Source organism: Ascaphus truei, chromosome 9 (assembly GCF_040206685.1).
Source record: "Ascaphus truei isolate aAscTru1 chromosome 9, aAscTru1.hap1, whole genome shotgun sequence".
In the NCBI taxonomy this organism is placed as follows: domain Eukaryota; kingdom Metazoa; phylum Chordata; class Amphibia; order Anura; family Ascaphidae; genus Ascaphus; species Ascaphus truei.
Window position 1 is genome coordinate 27,118,126 of NC_134491.1, and position 19,424 is coordinate 27,137,549.

Genomic DNA, 19,424 nt, shown 5'->3' on the forward strand with positions numbered 1-19,424 from the left:
GGGATGCCCCCGAGTCCTTTGTACTGCCCGTGGGATGAATAGTTCTTTTGTTATAGTCCCGGGGGAAAACCGGGCCACATTTCACACAGAGGATCATCTCTTGAGATTTTAGTTTTTCTTTCAAATATGGCCATGCAAATGTATGAGTTCTTAATATTAATATTTAACGGAGCAACAAACTCAGCAGGTATCTGGTAGGAAGACGGGTTACAGGAGTGATGTTCTGGAAGGAGAGTGGTTAAGGGAAAATTGCTCTGCAGGCTCTGGAAGGAGAGGGGTTAATAGAGCATTGCTCTGCAGGCTCTGGAAGGAGAGGGGTTAATTGAGCATTGCTCTGCAGGTCTCTGGAAGGAGAGGGGTTAATTGAGCATTGCTCTGCAGGTCTCTGGAAGGAGAGGGGTTAATTGAGCATTGCTCTGCAGGTCTCTGGAAGGAGAGGGGTTAATGGAGCATTGCTCTGCAGACCTCTGGAAGGAGAGGGGTTAATGGAGCATTGCTCTGCAGGTCTCTGGAAGGAGAGGGGTTAATGGAGCATTGCTCTGCAGGTCTCTGGAAGGAGAGGGGTTAATGGAGCATTGCTCTGCAGGTCTCTGGAAGGAGAGGGGTTAATGGAGCATTGCTCTGCAGACCTCTGGAAGGAGAGGGGTTAATGGAGCATTGCTCTGCAGACCTCTGGAAGGAGAGGGGTTAATGGAGCATTGCTCTGCAGGTCTCTGGAAGGAGAGGGGTTAATGGAGCATTGCTCTGCAGGTCTCTGGAAGGAGAGGGGTTAATGGAGCATTGCTCTGCAGACCTCTGGAAGGAGAGGGGTTAATGGAGCATTGCTCTGCAGGTCTCTGGAAGGAGAGGGGTTAATGGAGCATTGCTCTGCAGGTCTCTGGAAGGAGAGGGGTTAATGGAGCGACATTGCAGGTCTCTAGCATTGGGAAAGGTAATATCGAGGCATCCGCCCTTGGTTTGCAAAGCCAACCCCATCCATGACGTCACCAGGACAAACCCCCTCCCAAGCTCTTAAATCTGGTGTGATGGTATATATATAAATATATATAGGAACAGGAGGGGGGCAATTGGCCTTTTTTGACCAGCACACAAGGGGTAAGAATTTGCCAAACCAACCCTCTGCTGGTGGCAAATAATTGTCCCCGTCCTGATGTTATCCTCCCCTACCCGTGTTATTGCACCTTTCTGCATAGTCATTGTGTGGTATATAGGCGATTGCCCCTATAATAATTTGCAGCCCTTCTCTTTTCCACCCCACAGATCCCAACCTCCGGGGCGTAGGGGGCTGCAGTGCAGGAGCTAAGCTGAATTTAGGTGAGTGCAAGGTGCATCTGGGTGGGCCGAAAGGAATATACTTGGAGTAGGGGGTGAATTTGTAAAGCTATGCTGTGAAGGGGTGAATTTAAAAAAAGCACGAGGGATGTGAGTAATGCAGTGGCGGGGAATGAATTTGCATGCAAGGGGGTGGATTTATAATGCATGCATTCGGATGGAAGAGTTTGCAGGATATGTATGCATGCATGCATGGATGGGAATTAATTTGAATGCAAGAGGTTGAATTTGCAATGTAATTAGGGAGAATGTGCAGGACATGCATTGTGAGGGGAAGAAATTGCATATCTATGCATGCAAAGGGAGAATTTATAATGCATGCATTTAGATGGAAGCGTTTGCAGGGTATACGGTTGAGATGTGAATGAATTTGCATACAAGGGGGTGAATGTATATTGCATGCATTAGGATAGAAAAGTTTGCATTGGAGGGATGGGGATGAATTTGCCATGCAATCAGGGATAATTTGCAGTGCATGCATTGTGAGGGGACGACCTTGCAAAGCTACTGGATGCATGCAAGGGGGTGAATTTGCAAAGCATGTATATGGTTGTGTAAGGGGAGAAGTATACAGTGCATGGACTGGAAGGGTGATTTTTGCAAAGCTATACACAGGGAGGAAGAATTCATGTATGCATTAGCAGTAAAAGACAAGGAATCCGCGCTTGTGATGTATGTAGTAAAATCGGAGCCCCTTGCAGCTGTTCACCTGGAGAAACTCTCAAAGGCTCCTATGTGAGATCTCCTTAGGTCCTTAGATCTCACCGAAAAACAACAAAAAAATGCAAACCGTGCACCGGGAGTCAGTAAAATATGTATACATTTATTGCAAAAATTGTATGAAATGCAGACGAGGACCTAAACTACGGTATGATTATCGACAATATAAATTCTTTTCATTATCAATATTGGTTCATTTATTACTTGCGCTTTATTTTTGTATGATCAGTAGTCATACTGCGGTTTTTAGGTCTTTGTCAGCCTATGCATTAGAGGTAGTTTCTAATACACAGGAAGAATTTTATGGAGCATGCATTGCAGGGGGACAATTTGCAAAACTCTCTACTTTGGGGGGATTCATGCAGGATGGAGAACAGTGCCTTATTGCCCCTGTAAAATCGTATTGCAGTAACACTGTTCCTGAGTGCCTTATTGCCCCTGTAGCCTCTTGTTGCAGTCACCCGATGAGTGAAGTACCAGTGGAGTACTTCAGGGATCTGTACTGGGAGCGGTGCTCTAATATCTTTATTGGTGACGTTACATATCGTTTGGAGGGGAAGTATCCCTTTTTGCAGGTAAAACAAAGATCTGCAACAGGGCTGACACCTTGGGGGGTGGGTATACAAAATTATTAATGATTTAAGTAGTTTAGAGGAATGAACAAGTGTGGCAACTACACTTTAATGCCAAAAAGTGCAAAATAATGCACTTGGTCACATACATTCAAAGACATATTTTGAGCAACTTACCTGGAAGTCATTATTTCAGCTGACTTTTTAAAGTAGGAGAGCAATGGGTAAAGCCAGAAGTGATGCTAGGTTGTATAAGGAGAGATATTAGCAGCAATAAGAAAGGGGTAGTGTTGCCACTTTATGGATCATTGGTGAGGCCTCACTCTGAGCCTGTAGTCAATTCTGGAGACCGTATCTCTGGGAGGATGTAAATAAATTGGAAATTCGGCAAAAAAAAGGGCTGTTAATATGATGCATGATCTTTAGCAGGGGGTACGCAGTGTTTTCTCCCTGCGCGCGCCCCCCCTACCTGCTCTCCAGCAGTTACCATGGCGACGTGTCGCCAAAGACCAGGTAGGAGAGGTTAAGAGTACACGAGGAGAGGGGTGGTCCCTGCTCCGCTTAATGAAGGCTCCTACATGAATGTTTTCATCTCTTTCCAGTATTTGACTTGGTTTACAACTGCGTCTACTTGTTATATCATATTAGGTTAGGTTGAGTGCACTATTTTAAGGATTCTCTCTCTCCTTTTTTGCCGGGAGATGTTGAAGGCCTTGCACGGTCCCCTGGCCTTTCATTTAAATGCCTTGGGGGAGAGCGTGGGACCTCTGTAATCATTGTATGCCCCCCAGTTTGTGCACCCCTGATCTATAGCAGGAGTGCTCAACTGCAGTGCTTAAGTTTCTCCCTCCCCCTGCCCCAAACAGGTCAGGTTTTAAGGATATCCCTGCTTCAGCACAAGTGACTCAATCAGTCCCTGCTTCAGCACATGTCTCAATCAGAAGACTGAACCATTGATTGAGCAACCTGTGCTGAAGCAGGTATATTCAGAAAACCTGGCCTGTTTGGGGGGGCGAACTGGAGTTGAGAACCTCTGCAGTAAGGGAATTCAAACCTACTTTGGTTACACCTAAATCTTTCCTAAATAGGGAAGAAAGCAAAGGATCAAATGGGGTCTGAGGTTTTACAGCAGATGGTAAAATGGGCTCTCTTAATGGGCTGTCTTAAATGGTTCCTATCTGCTGTCAAATTCTGTTTCTATTCCCCCAGTAACCTCTTATTGCAGTAACCCAACTCCTTGGTGCCTTATTGCCACTGCTCTCTCCTGCAGGGGCGCAGACATGAGCGACCCCAAGGGGAAATCTACCTCCAAGGGGGCATCAGGGGATGAGAAAGAGACGGAAAAGCGTGGCCGGGGCCGCCCCCGGAAAAAGCAGAAGGTGGGGATACAGCGCGCGCCCACCGCGACAGCTGCTACGGACGATGCATGTAATCCGCCCCTCTCCACGCCGGAGCCAAGCGGTTCCCCCACCATGAAGCGTGCACGGGGGCGTCCTAAGGGCAGCAGCAAGAAGGGTGCCACCAATAGTGGGGTGAGTGTGTGTGACCAATTAGGGGCAAGGCTAAGCCCCACCCCCCACCCCCCTGCAGTGCCCACTACTCCCCTATTCATCTGATAGGGTCAGGGTGCCACATACAGGGATGTGGGGAAAAAGCGTTCTGCGCACTATTAGCAAGCTTGGAAAAAATGTATTAAAAAAAAAAAGGAGGTTGGTGCTAGACCACCATCAAGAAACTCAAAACAGACATGAGCACAGAGCGTGACCTGCTTAAATGTCCATTTTAATGGATATGTAGCTTGGCAAAACAGAAATGCTGTGGTTGGGGCAGCAGCCACTTCAGAACATCCCTCAGTGAAGGCCAAATGATTAATAACGTTTATATATACGTTATAGCAGTCGCTCCACCACCATAATGAAAAAGACCCTGGTTCTATTTGCACGGCGTATAGATGGGGCAGCAGGCGGAGCCGCGGCAGTTTCCTGACCTCGCGAGTGATGTCACGCCTCGGAGCAGCCCGCCCCGTCCTGCTCACACTTGTTTTAGATCTCCTTTAAGGCCCTTGTACTGTCCTCACATATACTGTTAACCTTGACATGGCTCATGCAGCCGCTAAATGACAGCGGGAGGGGACAGGCTGCGTGTGATGTCACTGGGCATCGGGAAACTGCCGTTCCTCCTCTTCCATATATCGTATGTGTATGTAAATAATCTTTAAGCCGTCACTGGGGGAGATTCTGAAGGTGCTGCTGCTGCACCGACACGTTAACCTGTCTTCTGTTTTGTTAATCCATTAAAATGCACATTTAAGCCGTTCGTGCTCCTGTTTGCTGTGTGCTCCGTGCGCGTTTTGTTTTGTCACACGGGATTCACTTATTGGAATGAGGATATTGGTATTGTTGGTCATTGTCAGACACGGATTGTCCTTTGTCTCCAGAAACCAGGAGGGGCACCAGCAGGGAGGGGCAGGGGACGGCCCCCCAAGAAACAGGTGAGTAAGGGACATGGTCCCATTTAACGGGCTTTCTAGTTCCAACATGTATGCCAGAGCTGTGTAGATATCTATATCTAATGATATACATATTGTGTGTGTGTGTGTGTGTGTGTGTGTGTGTGTGTGTGTGTGTGTGTGTGTGTGTGACATATATGAAATTCCAAGTGTGTGTGTACACCATAGAAATGGCATCTTAAAATATAGCTAAAATGTAATGTGCAATAATTTCTTATCCTGCTAGGAGAGGAATGAGGAAGAGGAAGGGACGGCAGAATCGTCAGAAGACCAGTGACATCCTGCCTGGGACATTAGCCCCCACCCTCGTGACATCACTCCCCTACCTGGGCACTTTTCTGTATATCTGCATCTCTTCATTTGCACCAACTCCATTTCTTTTCTCTCCCCCCCCCCCCCCCCTCCCAGCCCTCCTGGAATTGCAGGGGTTAAATACACTTTGAATGTTTAAAAATGAGGAACCTCGAAATCATTAATTTCCTTCACTTCCCCTATTTTCATTCTAATACAGGGGTGGGCAACACCCAGTCCTCAAGGGCCACCAACAGTTAGTTTTCAGGCCATCCCTGCTTCAGCACAGGTGGCTGTCAAAGACTGACACCTGTGCTGCAGCAGGGCTATCCTTAACCTGACCTGTGGGTGGCCCTTGGCACTGGGGTTGACCCCTCCTGCATTAATACCACATCGCTATCCTCCCAGCAGTTTCCAACCTCAAAGAAACATCCACAGAACCATTTTCCTGTGGGACCTCCTAAATATGGCTGCTGTCATATCCCTAGAACAGAGATGTGGAATCAATGGTTGTTGCCTGTGAGACGGGCATATACAATACACTGCAGGGAATGGTGGTTTCACTTTAAGGCAAATTAATATAGGAAGTCTTGAATTAGTTTGTTTAGAAGATTTTTTTTATTTGTTTGTTTTTGTTAAGTGTTTTATTCCTGAATCCTGTTCATTAACTCCTAGTGCCAACGAGCATTCCAGGTATGTCTGGCACTGAATGGGTTAATAAGTTTCTTTCATGGGTTCTGTTGAACTCAAATATGACAATAAAATTTAAATTTGTAGTGTAATTTGTGTTTCCGTGTATAAGTATTTGGCATTTTTATACAGCACGTTAATCGTGTATACGTATTCCTTATCCATGTACAGATACTCGGCATCATTATCCGGAGCAGCGCGGTCATTATTGGTGTACTGTATAAGGAGATTATATATCCCTCCCCTGCACAGGGAAATGAAAACTCGAAGTCTGTTCCTCTAGTCTCCCGTCTGCAGGGTGACACGGGCGAGCTGCTCCTGCTCCATCTCCCAGCGTGACACGGGGGGAGCCGGTCCTTCCTTTCTGCAGGGCGAGAGTGACAGGGAGCCTCTTCGCCCCCCTGGAGAGTGATAAAAGGAATCTGAGCCTCCCCCCCCCCACACACACACAGTAACACACTGAGTCCTGTCAGGCATATGACTTTATAAAATAACTTAATTAGATTTTCCTTAATTACAAAAGATTATTGATTAGGCAGCTGATTAATGAGGGAAGGGGGGGGAAACAGCATCCTCATCCTACTGTACATGGTATTGCGACTAACCCCTTCACTGCTTAAATGGCAGGTGTGCGCTCTCAAAAAAGGGGACTCCTTCCCTATCTTAAATTATTCTCGCTCAATCCCCCTGAAAATGTGTGCAATTGTAGGTCTGTTGTATACAGTCGATTTACACTATATAAGAACCAAAATGTAGACAATCAAATTGTTCACTAAATTGATGGTCCATGTTCATTAAACAAGAAATGGGAGTTTTCCCTTCATAGCTCGTAAATGTGGTAAACTTGTAATCTTAATCCGAAACAAAGACTACTATAAAGTTTGAGTTCAAAGTATGTTCAAAATGTCCTTTTGCTTATCTGAAGACGAGAACGCCACGGTCCGATTTGTGTAATCAGTAACACGTTTAACCAGTTGCTCCCACTCCTGAATGAGTTTTTGCAGTCCTAGCAACCATCCCTTTTCAGGAAACAGTTTAGGTAAGAGTTCTGGACCACAATTCCTGCTCTGTCTCCTGCACTTTAGAACGTGCTTATTTTCTTCGCTAAACACCATTTTGTAACCGTGCACTTGAGGTCATCATACCGTGACCAATTCCAAAGAAAATTGTAATAAATTATCAAATCATACTTCAATATAATCTATTGTGACAGACCTATAATTGCTCAAATATTCATGAAAATGTAGTGATTTTTCTGCAAGGTGACAAAATACAAGGTCCTGTTTTTGTGAGTGAACATACAGTATATCTGTAGATTTGTGTACATACGTACACATTAAATATATATATTATGTATAAATATTCAATTTACTATTAAAATGACTAAAGGGAGCAATAATCTGCAAGTCTCTGGCAGGGGATAGGTTATCGGAGTGACGTTCTGCAGGTCTGGTAGCTCTGTCCCCGCAGTGAAGGATCTGGAGGAGCCCCTTTAGCTTGGGGGTAGAGTATGTTGGGGAGACCCCCTCTTCTCAGGGGCACCCAGGGTAAGGAGGGCATCAGGCTGTCACGTCCCGTAACGATGCTCTCTTATACTGGTGATACCCACTGCCCCAGCTGTGTACAACCTGCTGGGAGAGGGGGCAGTTAAAAAGAGAAAAGAGGGGCATTTGGGGGGCAGGGAGAGAGAAAGGGTCAATTAGAGGAGAGTTGTAAGAGGGGTTATAAGAGAAGGCGATAGAGTAGTTAAACAAAGCAATGGGGTAGTAAGTGAGCAGAGGGGGTAATTAGAGATTCCCCAGACCTTGGTCTCCTGTCCCAGAAGTTCCTGTTCCGCCTCATGAATCTCCTCTGCAGGGTCATAGCTGTATAGGGGCAGGAGGTGATGTCTGAGCCGATCCACCCTACAGGGGGGGGGGCAAAAGAAGGTCCCATATCAAAACCCCACTAATGCCCCCAAACACAGATGTGCCCGACAAAGGGCAAATAGTGTCCCACACACAGAACCTTAATAACTTGGGATCCAACAGAGGGCAAAGATAATATACTATATCTAGAAAACTAATAAAACCCTGATAAAGTTAAAGGGACTTCTATAGGGACATAGGCTATAGGGGGACTGAAGAGGATTTGAGTGTAAGTTCATTATGGGATTGGGAGCATGACTTTCTATGGACACTTAAGTGAAGTAGGATACCCCACACTTAATTAATAGGACCTTATATACATACCTTTTCCTCTTCTTTATATACATGATCTGCAAAGGAAAACACAAGCTTTAACACAAACGTGTGTGTGTGTGTGTGTGTGTGTGTGTGTGTGTGTGTGTGTGTGTGTGTGTGTGTGTGTGTGTGTGTGTGTGTACACAATCATATATACATAAAGATCATACATACATTGTTTGTGAGATGGAGGATTAACGGGTAAAGGGTAAAAAAAAAAAAAAAAAACAAGGTTGAAGATGCTTAAAATTAATGGGCCATTGATAGAAGGGGGATTTTCATATTCTGATTTTAGTGTTAAGAGTTGCCAGATTGGCAGAATAAAGTGGTGGTGCCATTCAGAACGAAAACTCTGTTATCATAGAGGTCTCTCTTTTTACCTTATGTTAATTTAAGCAAACCTCTATGTATATTTTGCCCTTGGTGCCTGTGACACTGCAACTATACAGATAGCTAAACCGTCATCCAGCTTCATACAAGTAGACTGGGTGATGCCCTGAACTCCAGATCCTTTATGAAAAAGGAGCAATCCTCGCCTTGCTCCCTGGAGCTGACCCACATTAAATTCCACTGTGGGGACTGCCTGGAGCCTGAGTTACCCCTTGTAAACAAAGAGGGGACAGGGAGAAAAACTGAGCAACGGAGGGCAGACTGCTTACATAATACAGAGCATACACGTGTTAACTTTGAATATACAGACGTCGTAAGACTTGCTGCCTCCGTGACCGCGGACCAACAGGCTGAACTCTGCGGCCTCTGTGAAGTTGGTCTACGGCTCACGAAGGCAGTACATTTTGCAGACCGGCAGGGTAAAAAGCAGTGTAAATTGTCCCAAGCCAGACAGTCTGTAATAGCAGAGGAGTCTCAGAGAGAAAAACTGTCTCCCCAGAGCAGCTCTTACAGACTCCGGCCTGTCCATTAAAATCAATTTTTCTATACTGTATTGAAGCAGGGGGTCTTCGGAGGTGAACCCCATTCATTTCAGCTCTGTGGCCCCCTGCTTCCGGAGAAAAAGACCTCTGTGAGAGGGGCTGGTAGCCGCTCCGGCTGGGCCCACATGGCACGGGAACTTTAAACCCCAGCCGGAGTGGCTACCAGCACCTTCTACTGAGGTCTATATTGCTGGAAGCAGGGGGTCCCCGGAGTTGAAATGAATGGGGTTTACCTCTGGAGACTGCCTGCTTCAATACAGTATAGGGGGAGAAAAAAAACACCTTGGGATTGCTATAGGACCTGCGCAGAGACACACAGAGAGACTGCTTCTCTCTGGGACTACTCTGCGCAGCTCTTACAGACTGCTGGCTGGCTCTGAAGGATTAATGCTGCAGTGGTACCATTCAGAAGCAGGAACACTCCCTAGTTAATCCTCCCAGTGTGCTTACTGCTTTCCTGGCCGCGATCGAGACCTGGCCTGGCCAAGTTCAGCCCTTGCAAATTTTCAGTCATATAGGCAGTAAGTCTTGCTAGATCTGTATAGTTAATTCTTCCTTATTTTCGTAAAACATGCGGACCGCCTCAGTGACGGGTCTGATGAAGGTCTTCACTACCTTTGTCTAGCCACTTCGACCTTAACGTTAAGAACCTTCTCATGTCCACTGGGAATGGTTTTGATGAGGAGTCCTACTGACCAATTGTTCCTCTTGTTTTGCTTGGCTGAAGAAGACCAGGTCCCTTACTTAAACGTCTGGTCTGTCTGAGTGCCATTTGTGGTGACTGAAGTGCTGCGGGATACTAACTCCTTCAGCAGTCCCAGAACATGTTGGTGAAACTTTGCACCTGTCTCCAATGGGGGTTGTAGAGGCCTTACACATCAAACGCTCCAGGTGGCGCTGTGGTGGGCACGCCAACCTGAGTGAGAAGCGTAGCTGGAATAAGGAAAATTGGTGACTGAGTCGGTAGGAATCAGAGATCTTGCATTAACAATATCTGAAACCTCAGCCAAGAGAGTGGTCAGGACTTCATGGGACAGTCTAGCGAGACCAGGATGCAGCAATCGACCCCAAACATATGTTCCCAGGCTCTACCCATATGTGAAGGGTTGAACTCCCATGTGCAACCTTGGTCACATAGGTACTTCTCAACCCTGGTGCCATCCATTTAATTAGAGTTGATCTTTAGCTCCCAACAAGCTTGAAATAAGTTGGGACCGCAGTCAGGACACAATTGTTTTCAAGGTCCTCTAATAGTAAACAATCTTTGGAGGGCGTTTTTAAAGCTTAAAGTGTTCATAGACTCTAGGACTTCAAAATGTATAGCCCGAATACTCATGCATTTGAACAGCACAGACCACAGTTTGTTGTTTACCTTTCTCTTGTCCGATGTGAGGGGACCATCCTTGGGAAAGGGGGGCTCTGTGCCAAGTCCAATGGTTGGCAGATCGGTCATCTTTTGCTTCTGATATCTGCAGACAAGCAGAGTAGCGGTGTCGAGCCAACCTGGAATGATGAGTGGATTAGATGACCGCCAATCTTCATTGTTGATGGCAAGGTTCAATTTTCAAAAGGGTCCGCACCTAGGAATATCTCCCTTCTTGTTGATGCAACTGCTCTCCTCTGCGTATGTTTCATGCTGAATCCAGCAGAGGATGATTCTCTTTGCCTGAGAGTTCATGAGTAGTGTGGGGTTTTGTACAGAGATGCAAGCAGCGATAGCTGTTTAATCCTTCATCTGGTGATCAGTGGAAAGAACACTATGTTCCACATACACAATGTGGATAGATGTGCTGTAGCTTATAAGAGCATTGTCGATTTTGAAAAAGCAGTTGAAACAATGTGAACTGATCTGATTTTCAGGTATACCACTGGTAGCAAGAGTAGTCACCCGAGGACGAATCTCTGTGTCTGCTTCAGAATCCACGAGTTCAAAGCCACTTAGACCTTAACGTTATGGACCTTCTCATATCCACTGGGAATGGTCCGTGACCTTTAAGTAAGCCCCTGCTACTATGACTTTTGTTGAGGCTTCGGAGAAGATACAACCTTTTTGTATTGAGCTGCAGTGAGTGACATACAGTTAGGTCCGGAAATAATTGGACACTGCTACAAGTTTTGTTATTTCGGCTGTGTACCAAAATAAATTCAAGTTACAGTTAAATAATGAATATGGGCTTAAAGTGCAGTCTATCAGCTTTAATTTGAGGGTAATCACATCCAAATTGGAGGAAGAGTTTAGGAATTACATCTCTTTAATATGTAGCCCCCTCTTTTTCAAGGGACCAAAAGTAATTGGACAATTGACTCAAAAGCTGTTTCATGGACAGGTGTGGGCTATTCCTTTGTTATTTCATAATCAATTAAGCAAGTAAAAGATCTGGAGTTGATTCCAGGTGTGGCATTCGCATTTGGAAGCTGTTGCTGTGAACCCACAACATGCGGTCAAAGGAGCTCTCAATGCAAGTGAAACAGGGCATCCTTAGGCTGCAAAAAAAAAGAAAATCCATCAGAGAGATAGCAGGAACATTAGGAGTGGCCAAATCAACAGTTTGGTACATTCTGAGAAAAAAGGAACACACTGGTGAGCTCTGCAACACAAAAAGGCCTGGACGTCCACGGAAGACAACAGTGGTGGATGATCGTAGGATCCTTTCCATGGTAAAGAAAAACCCCTTCACAACATCCAGCCAAGTGAAGAACACTCTCCAGGAGGTAGGCATATCATTATCCAAGTTTACCATAAAGAGAAGACTTCCCGAGAGCAAATAGAGGGTTCACCACAAGGTGCAAACCATCCATAAGCCTCAAGAATAGCAAGGCCAGATTAGACTTTGCCAAACAATATCTTAAAAAGCCAGCCCAGTTCTGGAACAGCATTCTTTGGACAGATGAAACTAAGATAAACCTGTACCAGAATGATGGGAAGAAAATGTATGGAGAAGGCTTGGAACGGCTCATGATCCGAAGCATACCACATCATCTGTAAAACACGGTGGAGACAGTGTGATGGCATGGGCATGCATGGCTTACAATGGCACTGGGTCACTAGTGTGTATTGATGATGCGACAGAAGACAGAAGCAGACGGATGAATTCTGAAGTGTATAGGGATATATTGTCTGCTCAGATTCAGCGAAGTTGATTGGATGGCGCTTCACTTTACAGATAGACAATGACCCAAAACATACTGTGAAAGCAACCCAGGAGTTTTTAAGGCAAAGAAGTGGAATATTCTGCAATGGCCGAGTCAATCAGTTCAATAGAGGATAATGTGGTGCTCCAGAAATCACATCTGACCACATATAATAAGTCCAATAAGCGTCAGAATGCTTGTATAGTATCCATCCTTCAAAATAATGAAAAATAGTAGTAATGGGGCGCAGTGCCTAGTGGCATCCACTTGATGACCACAGATAATGGCACTTATGAATAACCCACTCAATCAAAGCAGCAGTGATTATATATATATATATATATATATATATATATATATATATATATATATATATATATATATATATATATATATAATCAGGAAACAATTACATGGCCCTATGGCCCAATACCTGTATCCTTTGCAGGAACACTGCTGTTATCAAAGCATCCAGGGTGTGCCATCTGTAGATGAAGACGATCCAGAATGGTGTAGCAGCAGTCAGAGCACAGCCAGTGACATCCAAGAATAACCCCAAGAATTAACTCCAAAATATGTTAATCAGCTATTTATTGCAGAGTTCCAACAAAAGCAGGAGCTACATGAACGCACCATCTACGCGTTTCATGCCGAAGCACTTTGTCAATCACCTGATCTCAACCCGATCGAGCATGCATTTCACTTGCTGAAGACAAAACTTAAGGCAGAAAGACCCACGAACAAACAACAACTGAAGACAACTGCAGTAAAGGCCTGGCAAAGCATCACAAAGGAGGAAACCCAGCATTTGGTGATGTCCATGCATTCCAGACTTCAAGCAGCCATTGCCTGCAAAGGATTCTGGACAAAGTATTAAAAATTAACATTTTATTTATGATTGTGTTAATTTGTCCAATTACATTTGAGCCCCTGAAATAAGGGGACTGTGTATGAAAATGGTTGCAATTCCTAAACGTTTCGTACGATATTTTTGTTCAACCCCTTGAATTAAAGCTGAAAGTCTGCACTTCTATTGCATCTCGGTTGTTTCATTTCAAATTCATTGTGGTGGCTGGTGTACAGAGCCAAAATGATGAAAATTGTGTCAGTGTCCAATTATTTCCGGACCTAACTGTAGGTGTATAAGTGTGTGGAATTTAGAGCTGCTCAAAAGCTTTTACAGAATCTTTCCACATTTCTCATTCTTGTTACTTTTCAATGGATCTCAGGTCTCTGAAAAAAAGGTCACCAAGTGAAGACTTCCCCTGTATGGGGACTAGAGCTACAACCTAAAGCGGGTCTGTCATGATAATATCATGAGATATTAGGTATTTTAATCAATCTGGTCCTTCAGGGGTAAATGTGGCTACAGTTTGATTTTAAAAATAGATAAAGAAATGTTTTATGGCCTTATAAACCCTCGACCAGGCCTAGTTTTAGGACTGATATAATCTAGAGATAAGAACATATGTTTTGCCAGAGATGGGAGTAAATTATGGTTCCCCGACACTAACATTAACAGGACAGTGTTTAAAGGTACGTTCAAAGAATTCCTGGAAGGGTTCTGCGGAGTGTCAGGGGGCGTGACTATATCATACCATCCAAAAGATATGGAATCATGGACTGGAGAGCGATGCTGAAGTATAAATTTTCAATATCTGCAATCGTGGCAGGGAGACGAATGCTATGAGATCAGACACGTGAGGTCTAGCTGGTAATTGGGGACAGATATCCATTTGTCGCTGAAATTTAGGAACAAGACGGTTTTGTTACGTCCGTCATGACCACCTAAATCTATTGATGTAACTCACGTGTGTCTAGGTACTAGAGAAGGGAAATTAAGAGTGTGTTTATATACTGAGACAAACCTTAAACGTCGTTTGGTAGAAGTTTTTTTTTTTACTCTAAACTGATGAGGGATCTCTGACCCCCATCCCATACCTGCAATGCTGAGGTTCCAGTCACCACCTTAAGAGGTTTAACCTCTTCATCAGGATTTACCTGATGGGAAAGAAATGGGGTGGGGAAGGGAAGAAAAAGGAAACCCCTGCTCAGCTGATACATTGAATACAAGAACAGTTAGAGGTAAGGTGTTGGGCTGAGAAATATACTAATAATACCACCAAAAGAAAAAGAACTCAGTTAATGTAGCACTCAATTACCAAAATGGTGTGAATTAATAGAAGTTTAAAAAAAACTCTTTATTTCAATTTCATTAAAATAAGGTGTGCATAAACATCCAAACTATAATAATTTAATAAAGGACAATTGAGCGCCTATTAGGAGGTAGTTATTTCAGCTGATATACAGTTATTGTGTAGATGGGATAATCCACAGCACTGATTTTTAGGTAGTTAAACAGGTGCTCAGATGTCACAACTTGGCACCACCCTTTCTTGTGATAAAAAAACAGGTTGTATATTGGTTCTTTTCTGAAATAGCACAACTGACTTGTCTCAAAGGTCAGTTGATGTGTGTAACTCCTCCTCTAGGGGAGTATCAACCTATTAAGTTGGCCTAAGAAATTAGTAGTCATATGTACCTCTAGGCTCAAATAAAGTCCTTAGAAACAACACATATAGTGAAATAGAAACAACACATATATTGAAAAAGACTCAAAGTGAAACATAACAAATAAGCAGCTGTAAGAGACAACACATTTATTGTAATTTTAATTAAATTGAAAAAGAGTTTTTTTAATTTCTTTTTTTAACTTCTATTAATTCACACCATTTTGGTAACCGAGTGCTACATTAACCGAGTTGTTTTTCTTTTGGTGGTATTAACCTCTTCATCGCCATATTCGAATGCATAGAATGTGATGATTTTGGCTTTTTCTACTTCTATATTTTGAAGCTTTTGGCTGTCTTGCACTATCCCCCCCCCCCCTTTTTATTTTTTATTATTAAATGAATGATTGAAGGAAGCACAACATTAAAAAAAAAATAAAACAAATCCCTGTGAATACAGGACAATGTAGTTAGAAAGGCAAGAAACATAATTCCAGTGTGTACGATACCACAGGTTACATGCAATGTATCGGAGGAGGTGGCGAACTTAACAAGCGCTTTCATTACCTTCTATGGGATTTCACCCATCGATTTAAATTATGATTTTGCACCATGAAATTGGGGGCCTTTAAGAGAAGCGTGCGGGGTCTTGCATATTTTCCATTTGTATGGGGCCTCTGGCTTTTTGAGTTTTGATGCGGTGAAGCAAAAATGTTCTATTCCGGGTCATCAATACTTTTGAAATGTTGCCGACACGCAGCTCTATTGTAATGAATTTTGCTTTATGAGAATTGCCTCCCCAGAGAACGTATGATCCGATTTAACAAGAGGTAAACCTGGGTGACAGGTTACTCTAGACCAGGGGCGGCCAACTCCAGTCCTCAGGGGCCACCAACAGATCAGGTGTTAAGGATATCCCTGCTTCAGCACAGGTGGCTGCCAACAACTGAGCAACTGACTGAGCCACCTGTGCTGAAGCAGGGATATCCTTAAAACTTGCTCTGTTGGTGGCCCTTGAGGACTGGAGTTGGCCGCCCCTGCTCTAGACAATACAATATTTACAATGGAATTCCAAAACCAGTGGTGTGGATACACAGGAAGAGTGTAAAACTATTATTGATTGGATAAGTAGAAGGGTCAGGGTCAAGTAAATAGCAGCAGACTTATTTTTCTATTTTGCATCGTTATTTTTAAACACTGTATAAGCTCCATATAATGAACCCTAGAGTCTCACATAAGTGCCCCCATTGTGATGCAGAGAAAGATCAAACATATGATGGTTGAATGTAAAATGCGGACCTAACCTTTGGTTACAGACTTTCCAGGTTTTGCTGAAGCTGGGGTTGGTATCAGTAAGGTACACTGTGGGATTTGTGTTGCTAGAATATGGGATTTGCCCAACGCGTTTCAGGGAAATAAACTGGATTTTAGTTAGGTCATGCCTCCTAATGGGCCACAAGCAGATGTTGGTATTGTGGAAGGTTGATAAACCACCAGAGTTTAATAATTGTTTTTTTTTTATATGATTGAAACATTTGAAATGTATGTTGTATAGTTGTCTCTATTTCAATAGTAACAACCGATAAGGATATCAGTAAAGGAATAGTAGAGGGTGACAGGCAGGATGGATGTGCAGTGACAGACCTGGGGGAGGAGAGGGAGACACAGGAATAGCAGAGTATTTCCACTCACCACAGCCACCACCACACCGAGGACAGTAATCAGGAAAAACGGCACTAGCACGAGGCCTCCCATGGAGTCAGCGGGCAAATTAGTTGATCCCGAGTCCGTGGAGTTACTCATGGCTGCAGTGAGGGGGGCATGGGAGGTGCAGTGCCAGAGGCGTCAATCTAATTCAGAGAGCGAATCAGCCGAGCTGACAATCTAATGCAGACACAATGCAGAGAGCGAATCAGCCGAGCTGACAATCTGATGCAGACACAATCTAATACAGAGAGGAGCAGCAGATCTGACAATAATACAGAGACGAGCAGCAGATATGACAATCTAATACAGACACAATACAGAGAGAAGCAGCAGAGCTGAAAATCTAATAGACACAATACATAGAGGACAGAATAATGCAGAGAATAGCAGCACAGTTGACAATCGAATGCAGACAATACAGAGAGAAAAGCAGCAGAGCTGACAATCTAATGCAGACAGAATAGAGAGGAGCAACAGAGCTGACAATCTAATGCAGACAGAATACAGAGAGGAGCAGCAGAGCTGACAATCTAATGCAGATAGAATAGAGAGAGGAGCAGCAGACGTGACAATCACCTGCAGTTCTCTTCTCGGTCCGCTCGGAACCCGGAAATGATAGTCAGAGAGCAAGATGGAAGCAGCCAATGGGGAGGTGGAAAAGGCGTGGCCTGATGTATGCGGAAGTGAGGGAGAGGAGGTTACTATGGAAATAGAGACCATTATACAACATAGATTTCATGAAGATATATATATAAATATATATGTACGTACGTACGTACATACACGTGTATTTGTGTATGTATACATATTAATCTATATGGGTCAGTGTGTGTGTGTGTACGTGTACACAGCTGTCAATATATATACACGTCAAGTGTGCATATGTAGTTTATGTAACCGTTTAGTGCCTAGGCATGTGTATTTTTACATATACGTGTTGTGTGTGTGTGTGTATATATATATGTGTATATATATATACATATATATATATACACACACACACACGTGTCTGGCTGTAAATATCTGTGTACATGTTTAAATATATAGATGAGTGTTTGTCTGCTAGTGTGGTGGGAGAGTTCTAGACATATACATGAGATTTGGGTATAGGTTATGTTTATGTGTGTAGTTGAAATTGTGTAGGTATATGTATAGTGCTGTGTGTGCAGTATGTATGAAAAAATATATATATATATATCTCTTTGAAAGCAGCACCACACTGAAAAATAGTACCTGCCTGGATGCAAACTGCATAAAAGGAGATAATAGATAAGTTTAAAACCGGCACTCCAGGAATTGTAACTAAAGCAAATAAATCTTTATTGGTTGACGTTTCGGTTCTCCAAGGAAACTTTTTGAAGATAACCAGCCGTTAGTAAAACAAACCTTAAAAACCCTTACCCCAGACACTGAAGAAAAAAGTGGGGGCTCTTTTCAAACAGCTGGCCCTCACCTTGTGCTGGTTGCTAGGCAATCAACCCTAAAGTTGCATCCATACAGCCTTTGTCTGCGCGGAGGCGCGTGCGTGACGTCAACCGCATGAAGCGGGTGCGTTTTCAGGACATGGTAGACGCGCCATCAAAGGGCGCTCCTGACCTGCCCGTCGCGCCGAGAAATCAGTTTCAACCGATTCTTCGTGCAACATGCGCCCCCTCCTGCCTGTGCGGTCTATGGGCGCGATCAATGCCTTAAGGCAATGTGATCGCGCCAAATGGGACGCCTCCGAGCCGTCTTCGGCAGCATGGACAACACCTAACATGAACACGCAGGGAAGCGCTCCCGTGAGCCTGGCAACAGATCCAGCCATGTTGTATTAAAAGAGAAGAATCCCTATCGCGCAGACTCTCCCTCTACTCCAGGAAACGGGTAATGGGTCTTGTAGACAAAAACACCTTGCAGCGTGTCGAATGTGCGCTACGCTTGCTCAAAGGTGACCCCCTTGATAAATCACATACGTACAAATCGTGTTGAGGTATTGTTGCCTTAGCATGTCACATCATCCCGTTCGTGCATTACACCGCTTTGACGCGGCTTGTGCCCTCGTTGCTTTTAGTTGTGGTCCGGGGAGCCGATGTACCAAGTCCTACCTGCATTCCATCTACGAAGGCATTCCTTTCTGGTTCTTCAGCTGAGCGCATTTTTATTATTTTAAATGTAAGTTCCTGATACTCGTTGTGTGTTTTAATATACCTATTTGGATACTCACCACTGGTGCACTTTGTCTTCCTTTGTGTGTGTGTATATATATATATATATATATTCTGTTTACAGATATAGGCAGGCCTCGCTCTGTGTATACAAACGCTGGTTATACAGGATCATTGCCCTGGGTCTGAACATAGGACACGCCCAGGTGAAAGGTCAGACTGTGATACGCAGTGCCATCTGCACGGGCACAGTATACAGCTGCCATTCGCTCTAGATGGAATTTAGTCTCTTTGGATCAGTGACTTCTCCTATAGCTCCAGTTCATATTGACATCACCCTCACTCTTCCCCATCACCCTAGTCCCTATTGAAATCCCTTTTCTTCACCCATTTCCAAACTTCACCAACAAATGCGAAAGCACAAGAGCAGGAAGTGCTGTACATTCTGTGGGACTCAAGACTTTTTGGGGTTGAATTTGAAAACCTATTAAACATCTCATACCAGGAGACACACTAAACCCAGCAGCGGATGGTGTTATAGCGGAGAGCCCTCACTTTACTAGAAAGTCTATGTCTTCTTATATAAGACTGGGGATTTAACCGCTTTGCATCACACTCTCCTCTTGCAGTGAAGGAGTTAATAATGCCAAGTAATCCTTG

The 19,424-nt window shown here is 44.1% G+C and overlaps 2 protein-coding genes across 13 annotated transcripts; one reads left to right on the forward strand and one right to left on the reverse strand.

Moving 5' to 3' along the window:
• The first annotated feature begins 972 nt into the window (after nt 1-972).
• Nucleotides 973-6,206, forward strand: HMGA1 (high mobility group AT-hook 1). 4 transcript variants are annotated; one of them, XM_075614042.1, is made up of 5 exons: nt 973-1,095; nt 1,261-1,314; nt 3,895-4,156; nt 5,062-5,115; nt 5,360-6,206. In XM_075614042.1, exons 3-5 carry the CDS (start codon nt 3,905-3,907, stop codon nt 5,408-5,410), a joined length of 357 nt encoding a protein of 118 aa, XP_075470157.1. In that variant the 5' UTR covers nt 973-1,095; nt 1,261-1,314; nt 3,895-3,904; the 3' UTR covers nt 5,411-6,206. The 4 variants fall into 4 exon arrangements, with proteins under 4 accessions (XP_075470157.1, XP_075470159.1, XP_075470156.1 ...); XM_075614044.1 differs by lacking the exons at nt 973-1,095; nt 1,261-1,314 and adding an exon at nt 2,526-2,627; XM_075614041.1 differs by lacking the exons at nt 973-1,095; nt 1,261-1,314 and adding an exon at nt 2,935-3,137.
• On the reverse strand, nt 5,522-17,555 carry SMIM29 (small integral membrane protein 29). Of its 9 annotated transcripts, none has more exons than XM_075614047.1 (6): nt 17,194-17,312; nt 16,603-16,794; nt 14,342-14,401; nt 8,346-8,371; nt 7,919-8,018; nt 5,522-7,745 (listed from the first exon to the last, which is right to left on the reverse strand). In XM_075614047.1, the coding sequence occupies exons 2-6, from the start codon at nt 16,711-16,713 to the stop codon at nt 7,674-7,676; spliced, it is 369 nt and encodes a 122-aa protein (XP_075470162.1). In that variant the 5' UTR covers nt 16,714-16,794; nt 17,194-17,312; the 3' UTR covers nt 5,522-7,673. The 9 variants fall into 9 exon arrangements, with proteins under 9 accessions (XP_075470162.1, XP_075470163.1, XP_075470164.1 ...); XM_075614048.1 differs by having other exon boundaries at nt 17,198-17,234; XM_075614049.1 differs by having other exon boundaries at nt 16,603-16,760; nt 17,194-17,230.
• Nucleotides 17,556-19,424: the final 1,869 nt, after the last annotated feature.

Bases quoted from the DNA above. Each gene is read 5' to 3' on its own strand.
- HMGA1 (XM_075614041.1), top strand. From the start codon at position 3,040: ATGATCTTTAGCAGGGGGTACGCAGTGTTTTCTCCCTGCGCGCGCCCC. The intron at 3,138-3,894 runs GTAGGAGAGGTT...TCTCTCCTGCAG, and splicing joins GACGTGTCGCCAAAGACCAG to GGGCGCAGACATGAGCGACC. The intron at 5,116-5,359 runs GTGAGTAAGGGA...TTATCCTGCTAG, and splicing joins GACGGCCCCCCAAGAAACAG to GAGAGGAATGAGGAAGAGGA.
- SMIM29 (XM_075614045.1), bottom strand. From the start codon at position 10,903: ATGAAACATACGCAGAGGAGAGCAGTTGCATCAACAAGAAGGGAGATA. The intron at 8,019-8,345 runs GTATGTATATAA...CCCCCCCTGTAG, and splicing joins TATATAAAGAAGAGGAAAAG to GGTGGATCGGCTCAGACATC. The intron at 7,746-7,918 runs GTCTGGGGAATC...CCCCTCTCCCAG, and splicing joins TTCTGGGACAGGAGACCAAG to CAGGTTGTACACAGCTGGGG.